Raw genomic sequence first — 14,053 nt, forward strand, 5'->3', positions numbered from 1 at the left:
ATAAACATTAAGATATCCATTTTTTATTATGATTTTTAATACTTAATCATTTTAAATAATAATTTGAATTTTACATGGGCAAGCACCACCACTCACGTTTTAGTCAGAGAAATATTAAGATATATTATTATTAATCCTTAATATTTAAACATTAATTTTAATAATCATTTTAATTTTACATGGGTAAGCACCACTACTCATGTTTTAGTCAGATAAATATTAAGATATATTTTATTATTAATTCTTAATATATAAACATTAAAGCAAGCACCACCACTCATGTTTTCTTGAGATAAATATATCAGGTATAATATATATTATAAAATACATATTTTCTATTATTTCTTAATATTTAAGCACTACTTTTAACAATAATTACATTTTTACACATACTGTATACACACAATTTGAGCACCAGCACTTACATTTTTTTTTTCAGAAAGATAGATATTTTTTTTATTAATAATGTTTAATATTTAAACATCATTTTTAATAATATTTTACAAATTTTTCTTCAGAAAAATATGAAATGTGAGAAAAACCTTTTAATGGAGGGTCAAAATAGATTTCAGACACATCACAGAGACAAAAATGATAACAGGAGTATAAAAATAAACATTTCTACTCCAGAATCAGTTCATCATATTGCTCATATTTCATTATTTTGTATCGCTCTATTAGACATTAAGTATAAGTATGAAGTGTTATGGTTTATTAATAAAAGTGGTCTTTTATTATTTGAGTTCTCAGTTCTTCTCTTTACAAACGTGGAGAGAGAAAAAATCTAATGCACCAAGTTGTGGGAAGAGGATGAGATCGTTTAAAGTGTAAACTCACACTTCATACTTTGAATAGGCCTAAATTAGCAGGTGTTTCTTCAAAGAGATCTGTTTCTGAGGTCTGAGTGTCTACAGTTTTCAGAGCTGAAGAAGATTCAAAGGACTAAAGCTCCTCTTTCCTCTTAATGATCAGCTTCCGAACCATATCCGCTATCCGTGGGCGGATTTCTTTGACGGAGACTTCAGGACCCCACGCGTCAACAACTTTGCCATCAGTGTCGATGAGGTACTTCCAGAAATTCCAGGTCGGCTCTTTCCGAGACGCCTCTGAAATTAGAAGAGAGTTTTACCGGCTGTTAGATGAGAGCACAGCATGTCAAATTAATAAGCCATTAGACCGTGATCTTGTGTGAAAATTAAATGCCTCCTCAAGCACTTTGTTTGTTACATCACAAAAGGAGGGGACCCTGCACATGAACCGTTCGTGTGCACTTGATTTGATATTTTTGTATCTAATGCAGTGACATCCAGATATTTTGAAGAGTGCTTTAAGTGTTTAAATACTTTTTGATATCACTGTAACCCCAGCTAACAGGGAACGTTATGAACAAACGTCCTTCCGGTATTGTTAATAGAATGTTCGTTTAAGGTTATCTGGTGTTTAATAACATTCTCAAAACATTATCTAAACATCATTCAGAAAATATTCAAAAGTAACGTTGCCATGGAAAAATTATTAAGTGGAATGTTATTTATATTCCTGTTATTTAAATGGAATTTTTTGCATAAGAAAAAAAAAAAAAAACGTTTTTAAAACATTAAAAAACTGAATGTTCATAGAACATTATCAGAGCATATTTTTGTTAGCTGGGACCTCGTGATCATTAAACCTGTTGCACTCACCCACAAGATATTTGTAAGCATTATTGGCCCCTATTCCAACCACAGCGATCTTGCTGAAGATGGGAAAAGAAACCCCGTAGACTCGCCGCACAAAGCTGTCGATCTCTTTATCGCTGCCGGGCTCTTGCTGGCCGAACTGGTTGCAGGGGAAGGCCAGAACATTGAAGTGAAACGGACCGAAGTCTTTTTGCAGCTGCTGGAGGTCTTTGTAGTGCTCCTCAGTGTAACCGCACTCACTGGCCACATTCACCACCAGAGACACCTACAAGAAAAATCAAGAACATCATACACCATATATGACTACTGCAATCAGGATTATGTAGCATAGATAGATAGATAGATAGATAGATAGATAGATAGATAGATACTGAAGACACTGTTATTCAGCAGTTCTCCAATGTACTTTCTGCTTCCTTTTCTTTAAGTTGTCCTTGAGTCAAATTTAAGGTTTATGATCATAATCGCACAGGGTCTCTGTTTGTTAAACTGTGTGAAGCTTTTTGAATCCATGTGACCATGAACACCAATTATGGTCTAAAAGCCAAAGGAAGCCATTAAAGCCAATCTACAGCAGCTCTGAGTCACTGGATGAGTGAAGAGCCACTGACGTCATTAATGGGACTCTTTCTCTCTCTCTCTGCCCTTGAGTCTTTATTTTACCTCTATACTTTCTTTAAGTCTTCTCAATGATAATTAAATGTACACGTGTCCTTGTGTAAATGTGATGTTTCCATAAATATAAACTACACACGATTCCTGTCCTGATCAGCCCTTGAACTAGAACATCAGCTCTTTTGATACAGATTAAAAAACACCTCATCTCTATTAAGCCCGCTGTGTTACCACTTCATGATTGTATTCATTGTTTAGTGTTAAAATTAACATTTCATTTGGTGGCTTTACTGCTACACTTATAAGGATGACTGATTGCATGTAATGAGCTACTAAAGACAACTGTATTGATTTATTTTATCACAGTAGTAGTAGGTTGTAGGAGGAGTGGTGCATTAAGGGTAGTGATAGATATTAGAAGTACAATAAAAAAAAAAAAAAAATGTTTTGTCCGGTAAAAAGTGTGCTCAATTCACAAGTATCCAGCTCCAACCTCCAACCAATACACCCGTATAGGTCTTTTGTCAAAATCCCTGAAATACGACCCATCAGAGCGTATAATACAACTGCGCCCCTATCGGCAACAGGGCATTTTCATATTAATGTTTTGTACTCCAAAATTCGGGTTTCCTGTAGCTCTTCCTGTAGTTAGAGCATTGCGTTATACGACGATATGTAATCATGCAATCATGGGTTAGATCCCAACGCAAGTGCTCATAAACTGTATATTGCATTATAAATCATGATTTAGCATGATTTCTGTGAGGGGTAGGTTTAGGGATGGGTTTAGGTGTGGTCATTCGAAGGAATTAGCCATCTAGTAAAATATGTACAAATTACTGTGAGATCGGTGTAAAAAGTCCACACACTGCATTTAAATAAACATGCTTTTTTATTGGTAATGACAGTCATACAGATGCAACACGACACAGTCTTTATTTTTATGCCCGCTAGAGGGCGCTTAACTTTAAAACGTAAATATATGTTGTAATAAGGTGCTTGCACAAACGACATTTGGATATATGTAACATTAAAGGGTTAGTTCACCCAAAAATAAAAATTACCCCAAGATTTATTAACATGATTTATAAAACTTAATCTCTAATTTCTGCTAACTGTTGTATGGATGTTCACGATAGAGTGGCATCGATAGAGTGGATGCTGTAGGAAGTAGGCATAGCGTAAACTCCGGTGAGAATATGCTAGTCTTGTGAGAAACAAGTTTTGCTTACAGCAAAGGAGAACCAGTGTCCTCTTGGCTTATACTGAAATCCTCCGACATTTTTCTTTACAAATCCTCGTTTTGTACTACTAATTTGTGACAGGTGTTTTGTTTTGCTCTCTCCTCTGCATTTCCACGTTTGTCACTGTGTTTACCTACGTCATACGTCATCTGCTGGACACCACTCTCTTTTTTGGAATTAAAATTTTGGGCTACCATCCACTCCCATTATAAAGCTTAGATGAGCCAGGATGTTTTTTTTAATATAACTCAGATTGTATTCATCTGAAAGAAGAATGTCACATACATCTAGGATGGCTTGAGGGTGAGTAAATCATGGGGCAACTTTCATTTTTGGTTTACTATCCCTTTAAATCACTTGCTCACCAGTGGATCCTCTGCAGTGAATGGGTGCCGTCAGAATGAGAGTCCAAATAGCTGATGAAAACATCACAATAATCCACAAGTAATCCACACCACTCCAGTCCATCAGTTAACATCTTGTGACGTGAAAAGCTGCATGTTTGTTAGTAACAAATTCATCATTAAGGTGTTCTCACTTCAAACTGTTGCTTCCGGCTTAAATATGAGTCCATAACGCATAATAACGTTTCCTTCAGTGAAAAAGTCACCTTGTCTTAATCAGGAGAGAAATCTGCATAGATCAAGCACTGTTTACAAGCAAAACAGTTCTAAACAAATATGTGGGTGGATTCTGATGAAGAGAGTTCTTAACAAATATGTGGGTGGATTCTGATTAAAGCAATAAGCCCCAAAAGCCTTGGTTTAAGGTGAATTTATAACAAGGGGCGTTATAAAACCCCCTTAGCTGTTATAAATTCACTGTAAACCACAGCTTCACAGGGCTTATTAGTTTTATAAAACGGTTATTCCATATATGTAGTAAGGTTTCACAAAATAAAAAGTATAGTGACATTAATAAAAACATTGTTCTTCCGCCAAACAATGTAGTTCCTCAGAAACGGTTGTGCGAGCAACACACAAATGTAAACAAAAGGTGTACTGTGTGTTTGTAGAGTAATTTACAACAGCTTCAAACTTGGCTCAACCATTCAGAATCAAGGACCGAAACTAACCATTTTATAATATGGATTATGGTCTCATATTTTAGACAGAAGCGACAGTTTAAAATGCCTTAATGATGGATCTGTTCCTTTCAAACATGCAGCTTTTCACTTCATAGATGTTAACTGATGGACTGGAGTGGTGTGGATTACTTGTGGATTATTGTGATGTTTTCATCAGCTGTTTGGACTCTCATTCTGACGGCACCCATTCACTGCAGAGCATCCATTTCTGAGCAAGTGACGTAATGCTACATTTCCACAACTCTATTTTGATGAAGAAACAAATTAATCTACTCATTTTGTATGGCCTGAGGGTGAGTAAATTTTATGAAAATGTAAATTTTTGAGTAAACTATTCCTTTAATAAGACTGAATTAACCATTTGATTACACCAACATCAATGAAACTAGTATTTAAACTAAAACCTTAGATCACATTCAGAACTTACTGGTCTTCAGTATTAATATAATATAATATAATATAATATAATATAATATAATATAATATAATAAATTATAATATAATATAATATAATATAATATAATAAAGGGTTGTTGATTGTTTAGAGAGACTTCAAGAAATTTTTAGTACAGCATTTCAAAGTTATTCAACATCGACACCTAGTGATTCAAAATGAGTTGTGCATATAACCATACATCCAAATATTTATGCATAAATAATTTACGTTTTTAATAAACCAGTGAAGTACAGCAAGAGGCCTTCCATAATGCTAGAAATTATAGCACGTAAAACTTTAAAATAACTTGTTTGTAAAGTTAACAAAAAATGGTGCTGGACTGAATCAATAAGTTCGAATCATGTGCAATACTTATCTCAGAAGTATTATGTTGCAATGTATGTTAACATTAATGAAAGTTATTCCGAAGTGTTCCCTTATTGATAAATAGCAAACCATGCCGTTGAAATCCACAGCAGGAGTTGAGATATACTGCCACGTAGACACAGAATGAATGAATGAAGCACAACTCCAGACTGCTGGTTAGTTTATTAAGGGCAATACAAGAAGTGAGGAAATCTTACAACACCATTAAAGCATGCATGAGAAAAGCACACAGTGGTGCAACATTAGTATTAAAGGTTTTTCTTACATGCACGTTAGTTGCATCTTACGCTTGCAGCATCAGAGCTGATTTCTGGAGACTCACCGATCCTCTGTATTTCTCCAGAGAAACTAACCTCCCTCTGCTGTTCACCAGCTTAAACGAGTAAAAGTCTTTCTGTTTGGCCTCGGCCAGACATAATAGAGCCAGGAAACTAAGCGCTCTTAGAATCGTCCCCATAATGAAGCTGTGAAAGTCCTCTGATGGAGCAGACGGAGGAGTGAGCGGAACGAGCGGAACTTTAATGACGCGCGGACCAGACAACCAATCACAAGCTTCCGCATTCCTTATGTTTTCAGATACCGTATGATAAAAGCGATCCCAAAAATATAACATTTTACATACTATCATACTATAACTGTTGTATTAATAAAATCTTTGGAAATATGTATTTAAATTAAATAATTATTCAATTAATATTATGTTATTTATTTTTCTAGATTTAAAATATTATTTTAATACTAAATGCAGATATCGAATGCAATAATAATAATAATAATAATTAATAATAATAATAATTAGCTATTTATTTAGCTATAATAATAATTTTGTATGATAATTTAGCTATTTTTTTAGCTGTTTGCTGTTTTATAGATGTGGTTTTTAACATCATTTTAAACTGTGAATGCAGACATTGATGTAATAATAATAATACATAATAATAATAATAATAACAATAACAATAACAATAACAATAATAATAATAATAATAATAATAATAATAATAATAATAATGTTAATGATTTATTTAGCTTTTTGAAGCTGTTTAGCTACAAAATATTTAGTAATTATAATAATTATATGCATATTAACACTAAATACAAACACTGAAAGAAATAAACAAATAAAAAGTTTTTTATTTATTTATTATTATTTTTTATTATTTAACATAATATTTTGTAAAAATCATTTCAATATTTAATATCTAAAATAGTGCTATTTAGTTTTGGAATATATCATTTTTTATTAATGTTAATAATAATAATAATAATAATAATAATAATAATAAGCTATTTATTTAGCTATAATTTCTTTTGTATAATAATTTAGAATTTTTTTTTACTGTTTTTGTTTTATAGATGTGGTTTTTAATATGCATTTTAACGCTGAATGCAGACATTGAATGTAATAATAATAATAATAATAATAATAATAATAATAATAATAAAAAAAATAGCTTTTTAAGCTGTTTAGCTACAAAATATTTAGTAATAATAATAATAATAATATTATAATAATATGCATATTAACACTGAATACAAACACTGAATGAAATAAACAAATAAAACGTTTTATTATTATTATTATTATTATTATTATTATTATTATTATTATTATTTTACATAATATTTTATTGTAAAAAGCATTTCAATATTTAATATCTTAAATAGTGCTATTTAGTTTTGGATTTTTTTTTATTATTGTTAATAATAATAATAATAATAATAATAATAATAATAATAATAATAATAATGTTTATACATTATAGATGTGACGAAAGTTTTCTATTTTTTAGTAATTTAGTATTCGCATCGTAGGCGTCACCGTAGTTATGACGCGCGGAAGCGTCGCGTCGCCGCACTGACGCGGCCCACAATCCAGCGCGCGAGCAGAGTTAACATGGCGCGTCCGCTCAGCGTCTCGAGCAGGGCCGAAAACAACAACAACAACAACAACATCAGCGCCGGGATACATGGCGTTTAACGCGAACCGTCTCCGCTCCGCGTGATCGTTCTCAGCATGTGCTGCTGATCTGCCGCACATTAGTGAATCTAGGTAAGCCCGAGAAGTCAATACACAGGTGAGGAAAGGGTCCGCGAGGCTTTAGTAGCGCAGCGCACGAGCTAAGTGTAAATACACTGACAAAAGTTTGGGGGAATTACTACAAAATAAGACTTTTTGTGAATAAAACACAACTCTAACTGTTTATTACTTGCATGCAAATGTGTTCAGCATGCAAGTATGCAGATAATGATCCATTCCTAGTGTTTGATCATTGCAAGGTTACATGCAATTACCTTTTACAGTGCTAGAAGGAAATCAGGAAGAGGCAATGACATTTAGGATAAAACATGTGTGCTGGTACATGTTAGGGCTCTATTTGTGACTAGGTCCTGCATACCTCTAGTTTTGTGTTTGTTCAGTCCTACAGATCATTAAACTTGATATTGGGAACAGGTGAGGGGTTGAATATTTGTGCATTAGTTTTGCTTTCAGGTGCAAATTTTACTCTGTATTCTTTTTTAAATATGATATGTAATTCCTTAATTTAATAAGCTAATAGTTATTATGTGTTACATTTAATGTAGTTACTGGATGGACGGTAGTTGTATTTACTGAAATGCATGTTTGGGTTCTTAAGAATTAAGCATCATTAATGATGATATTGTGCCTTCTTGGCAATTATTCTTTAGTAATCTTAATATTGTATTCATTATTTGATCTGTCTTTAATGCATTTGCTAAATATCAAGTATATATATATATTTTTTTTCTGACACAAAATAAAAATAATGAATTGAAAAAAAAAGGTAACAACTTTCTATCTCTCATTTCTTATTTTTTTGCTCGCAATTCATAGGTTATGTCTCAAAATTTGGACTTTCTTGCAATTATGAGAAAAAGGTCAGAATTGCAAGATATAAACTTGCAATTGCAATAAAAAGTCAGAATTATAAGATTTTATAATCGTGTGTGTGTGTATAATGTTTTTTTTTTATTTAGCTATAAATATTTCTGTTTATATAATTAGCATTTTGAAAAATTAATACAATGTTATTTTATTGATGTGGTTTTAATTTGCATATTATCTACACTGAGTACATTGAATGCAATAATAATCTTTAGCTATTTTTAGCTATGTGTTTATGTATAAAATACTAATAATAACTTTGCATTTAAACATTAAAAAATTATTTTATGAATATGGTTTTAATATGCATATTGTCATTGAATACATACACTAAATGTAATAATAACATTGAGCTACTTATTTTTTAGCTATTTGTTTAGATACAAAATACTTGTGTAAAAGTAATAATTATAATTTAGCATTTTTAACAATTTAAAACTATATTGTTTATTTTAAAAATAATTTTTTTTAATATGCAGTTTTACACTGAATAAATACAGTGAATGCAATAAAGAAACGTCCAGAATTGTGAGAGAAAAAGTCGCAATTACCTTTATGTTTGTATACCTGTATGCTTTTTTTGGCTCTCCCTTTACCTGTCTAAATTAGGGATGCACGATATTGGATTTTTGCCGATATCCGATATGCTAGTATTTTTCCACTCATTTTGGCCGATACCGATATATTTCCTTTTGTTTGGAAACAACACCAAGTCTCTCCAGTGCAGAAATTATAAGCAAAATATTTTACGTTTTGGTTAGTTTTTAACAAGAACTTATTTGTTAGAATTAAATAAAAAGTAACTAAGGTTTTTTGACAGTACATTGAAGCTTTGAAAATAGCTATAAATAAACTATATATCAATGGCTGCATTTTTTTCCCCCAGAAAGATGCAGTGTTAACCCTAACGTTTTATTTTAAGATTTAACATTTGTAGATGGTCTAAAGCAAAAGAGTTGTAAAAATTCTGAAAATCTTTTAGAGCTTAAAATTTGTTTAAAAAATAGAATGTATTATGCGTTAATAAATCAGTTTGCCCTATATATAAAATTATTTAATTTACAAGTGACATGTTTTTATTTTTTTATTTTTCTCTCCATCTAAGGCATAGCTTCTGACCTTTAAATCAAAACATACTAATTTTTCATATCGGGCTGATGCCGATATTTACATTGAAAGCCATTGTCAGCCGATTCCGATATCAGTCCGATAATATCAGTGCATCCAAACTAAGACTGAGACAAACTAAATCCAGAAGAAGTGAGCAACGTCTTCAAGACATTTTGAGAAACCTGCCTCCAAAGCTACAGTACTGTGAGAAGTTTTAGGCACTTGTGTAAATATGCTGTAAAGTAAGTATGCTTTCAAAAATATTGTCATAAATAAATTTTATTTATCAATTAACTTATTTTAACTAAATCAAATCGATATTTGGTGTGACCAACCAATGCATTTAAAACAGCTTTTGTCCAGGTACACTTGCACATTGTTTTTCAGGTAGCTTTACAGGAATGTTTCTTCAAGTGTCTTGGAGATAGGACCACAGTTCTTCTGGATTTAGTTTGTCTCAGTTTCATCTGTTTCTTCAAGTAATCACAGACAGATTCGATGATGGTGAGATCAGATCTCTGTGTGGAGCACCGCTGTTGTCAGACTGCTTGTGCATTCAAAAATCTCACTAGATTATTATTAAAATTGATGGCAAAATGAATGTTTGGAAATGTAAACTGATATTTCCTACTGACACACTACAGCAAAAGATAGAAATAACTGGCCGAACACCATTCTTTGGGGTGAAAATACTAACGTGTCTAAGACTTTCACACAGTAGTGTATGTATAAAGTAAGTATAATTAAATTAAGTATATTTAAATAAGTATAATTAAATTATGTGTTCATATGTGTTAAGGGCTAGATTTTGGCTGGAGGAAACAGCTGTGGTGTGATGAGCGGTGAACGGAGTGAAAACTTTACTGTAGATGGGAAACCGATTGCTCCCTCGTGACCTTCTGTACACTGTATTTATGACAAAGAACCGCACAGATACAGATTCTGTTTGTTTCTGTTTGAGTCCACTTGCGCTGCGGTCTGCGGATTGCTCAGGCATTTAAAAGGCACCGAAATCTGCATTCTGATTCGGTTCGGTTCATACCGGTTACATGGGTACAGGGCCATATTGGCACCGGGTTTCCGTTCCCAACCCAAGTAATTATATAATAATATTTCTGAGGTCATGTGTAGATGCCACTCATTGAATTAAACGTGCAAAATGTAGCCAGTACTAAGCTAGTATTCACTTCCCAGTATTGCCAGCTTCTTCCTGATTTCTCCAACTTTACATGCACAAATATTTTTGCATCCCCACAATCTGATTCTGTCGTGTTTCCATTCCAGAAACCTTCAACCCAGAGCCCTTTGGGCTTTTCTTCAGTCTCGTCCAGAGAGCAGTGGAGTGGCATGGAGGACACCAAAAGCCCCGTGAGGGTGGTCAAAATGTCCCGCTCGAGCGGGGGCAAGACACCGTCCTCCAAACCCCAGCGAGAGAGCGCCAAAGTCCCAAGCCGAAGCAAGGACGCCGTCCCCAGGGTGAAAGAGGAGATCCAGGCCGGCCCCAGTGCTTTCAGGACCCGCACCGGCAGCCCTCAGGAGCCGGGGAAGGGCAGAGCCCGGCGGCTGACGGGCAGAACTAACTCTGGCGAGAGGGGGAAGGGGAAGCCCCAGCCGAGTGAAGGCCGTCAGCAAAACCAGGAGAACAAAACTCCGGTTCGAAACAGTGGACCGATCAAGGATGGACTGACCAGCACAGCAGAGGAGATCTCAACACATGACAACACCACCACCGCTAAAGACAAGATACCCGGTGAGAAACAGGCATCGATAATCTAATGATATCTGGACAATTTGAGATGGTTAAAGGGATAGTTCACCCAAAATTGAAAATTAGCCCATGAGCTACTCACCCTCAAGCCATCCTAGGTGTATATGACTTTTTTCTTTTAGACGAATCCAATTTGAGTTATATTAAAAATCATCCTGGCTTTTCCAAGCTTTATAATGGCGGTGGGTGTTTCAGTTCAACAGTCCAAAATAAGTCAAATAAAGCACATCCATCCATTATACAAAGTGCTCCACACCAAATATTTGTATCCATAACTTTCGCATGCCTAGTAACAAGCATGTTATGGAACAACTAGCCTTAAACAATAATCATTATTTGCCAATATCTTGATAGATTTAAGCAATGAGAATAAAAGACGACACTTGGCTTAGCTTCGTGAAGACATTCAGAGATGAATAACGGGTGAAATATAGGCAGCTGTGATGTGGATGCTTGATCCCCTTCTTGATATCTTACTCCTTCCAGATCTCGTGTAAACTGTTATAAACTTCAGCGATGATTTGTGGGCAAAAAGTCCATGTCAGTAATATAGCTGTGAGAAGCAGTACTCGCTCAGGTCACTTTCATGCTTGCAGCTCATATCAATCATAGGTAGACCTGGATCAGCTGATGCAAGCTTGAATCACGTGACCTGCCAGAACTAACGCCACGCTTGATTTTTCTGTCCAGATGTTATTTTTAAGTGAGTAAATTTAATATTGTGTGAAATAATTTAATCTCTGCAGTTGTGTCTAATCACGTATATACGACCTTGAAGTTGTGTCTATTTTATTATTATTTAATAAACACACACATAAGATTTTTTAGTTTTTTTTTGGCACAGGCCTGCAAAGTGTGGTTATCTCTTTGGTTATGTTGTTGGTGTCTGTTTCTTTAAATGTCAGGTGTGGAGGCGGGCAGACAGAGAGGCGAGGTCACAGCAGAGGTTGTGGAGCTTGGAAACCTGACCTCTGACCAGCAGCTGGGACTCAGACAGGCAGAGGAGAGACTGCAGAGGGACTACATCCACCGGCTGCTCAAGGTAAGACACGTCCTGCACACTTAATCAGGAGCTTGTTTGTTCACTGTGACTCACGGTGTTTGTGATAATGTTGATTACTACAGAAGATCATTTTGACTAGTTCAACCCTATCAGGTTTTGTAATGTAAAGGTCATGGATACTGAGTTAACATGAGACTAGTTTGACAGAATAACTTATTTGCCCTGTCAGTGTACAGATAATTGCTGTGAATTGTAATGAAGCTGGTAACTTTCACGTTAAAAAGTATGTATGCATTTATTTATTTACTATTTTATTTATGTATGCTTTTATTTATCTATGGTTTTATTTATTTGTGGTTTTATTATTATATATTTTTTTTATTGTACAGTTAACTCCTGTGATGAACAAATGATGCTGGAAACTTTCACATTAAAAGTATTTATTTATTTACTTACATAAATACAACATTAAATAAATATTTAAGTGGGCTTTTATTCATTTGTGGGTTTATTATTAGTTTTTTTATTTACCTATTTATGGTTTTATTTACAGGTATATGTGTCTATTTTTTGTATACAGTTTTAATTGTGCATTCTTTTATTTATTTATCTATGATTTTATTAATGTTTTTACATATTTAATTGTGGTTTTATAATTTAATTTATCTATCTATGGTTTTATTTAGTCATGTTTTATTAATTAATTTGTGGTTTATTTATTTATTTGTTTATTTATCTCAGGATTTATTTGTGTTTTATGGCATTATTTATGTTTTTTATTTATTTGTATTTGATATTATTAATTTTTAAATTTTTTATTTTTATTTTTTAACATTTTTACTGCTGTTTAGGATTAATTTTGTGCCAAACAAATATGAGTCTCTTTAGTTCACGTTTGCTTTAACTTTCTCTGACTAGTTTAACTCAAATGCTGATCTAACTGTCCTGAATATCAATATAAGTGTGACCGCTTGTTTTCACGCTGATGAGCTGATTTTGCTTTTGAATGATGCTGAAAAGTGCCTTGTTAATCAAATCTGAGTCAATGAGTGCCTCTTGATTTCTCATGCTCTCCACAGACGTGCTAACGGGAATCTGCAAAAATCGGTATCGGCAGGTCACATTTACCAAAACATCATTGCAAGCTTACCAGTGTTTTCAGAAAGCCAGCACTTTTATCCACAGTGGAGAGAGAGAGCTGCCAGGCTGACAAAAATAAGTAACACATTTAGCAGATATTTCCGTATTGCGCAAGTGAGAAGCTCTCTTTCGGGGATTACGTCCCTTTATATCAGGCATGTGTTTTTTTTTATATGTGTTCCTCTGCGGCCAGATTAAACCTTGTTGTAGCCTCTTCATTATTTTGTTGAAACCATGTACATTTAAACGCTGTTCTTATATTCAAATAAAGCGCGGTCCACTGCTGCGGTATCCATACCAGTGTCATCAAGTAGTATGTGACGATACATCATAGTATCGATCTATCAAACACAGCACTAGTGATTGCTTTCTCTGTCGTTGTGTATTTCCACAGCCGTCACCGGAGTACCCGAATTTCCAGTATCTATGCAAACTGTGTTCAGTCCACGTGGAGAACATCCAGGGTGCTCACAAGCACATTAAAGAGAAACGTCACAAGAAGAACATCATGGTGAGGACTACTTTCACAGTGACTTTAAGCTTAGAGTAGGTTTTTCTGTGCTAGTTTCTGTTGCCAAACTTTTATGTCAGCCGATATCTGCATGAAGTGTCCTCTTATAGTTTGTTAATATTTCAGTCATTATTGATACATTCGCATGTTCTCTGCTGTTGATTA

The 14,053-nt window shown here is 34.0% G+C and overlaps 2 protein-coding genes across 4 annotated transcripts in view; one reads left to right on the forward strand and one right to left on the reverse strand.

Annotated features, from left to right (window-relative positions):
* Positions 1-743: 743 nt before the first annotated feature.
* On the reverse strand, positions 744-5,963 carry LOC109101424 (glutathione peroxidase 7-like). The gene is made up of 3 exons (XM_042713639.1): positions 5,771-5,963; positions 1,683-1,944; positions 744-1,106 (listed from the first exon to the last, which is right to left on the reverse strand). The coding sequence occupies exons 1-3, from the start codon at positions 5,903-5,905 to the stop codon at positions 943-945; spliced, it is 561 nt and encodes a 186-aa protein (XP_042569573.1). The 5' UTR covers positions 5,906-5,963; the 3' UTR covers positions 744-942.
* A 1,326-nt stretch (positions 5,964-7,289) lies between these two features.
* LOC109101414 (terminal uridylyltransferase 4-like) overlaps positions 7,290-14,053 on the forward strand; it is a 29,038-nt gene continuing 22,274 nt past the window's right edge. The window contains exons 1-4 of one of the 3 annotated variants that reach the window (XM_042713635.1): positions 7,290-7,501; positions 10,751-11,216; positions 12,140-12,276; positions 13,772-13,888. In XM_042713635.1, coding sequence (XP_042569569.1) covers positions 10,814-11,216; positions 12,140-12,276; positions 13,772-13,888 — 657 coding nt within the window. In that variant the 5' untranslated portion in view covers positions 7,290-7,501; positions 10,751-10,813. The remainder of the gene's footprint in view (positions 7,502-10,750; positions 11,217-12,139; positions 12,277-13,771; positions 13,889-14,053) is intronic. The other 2 variants (XM_042713638.1, XM_042713637.1) reach the window with 2 other exon arrangements.

The sequence above is a fragment of the Cyprinus carpio genome, chromosome A23 (assembly GCF_018340385.1).
Source record: "Cyprinus carpio isolate SPL01 chromosome A23, ASM1834038v1, whole genome shotgun sequence".
Lineage (NCBI taxonomy): Eukaryota > Metazoa > Chordata > Actinopteri > Cypriniformes > Cyprinidae > Cyprinus > Cyprinus carpio.

Bases quoted from the DNA above. Each gene is read 5' to 3' on its own strand.
- LOC109101424 (XM_042713639.1), bottom strand. From the start codon at position 5,905: ATGGGGACGATTCTAAGAGCGCTTAGTTTCCTGGCTCTATTATGTCTG. The intron at 1,945-5,770 runs GTGAGTCTCCAG...TTTTTCTTGTAG, and splicing joins TGGAGAAATACAGAGGATCG to GTGTCTCTGGTGGTGAATGT. The intron at 1,107-1,682 runs GTGAGTGCAACA...TTCTAATTTCAG, and splicing joins TGCTTACAAATATCTTGTGG to AGGCGTCTCGGAAAGAGCCG.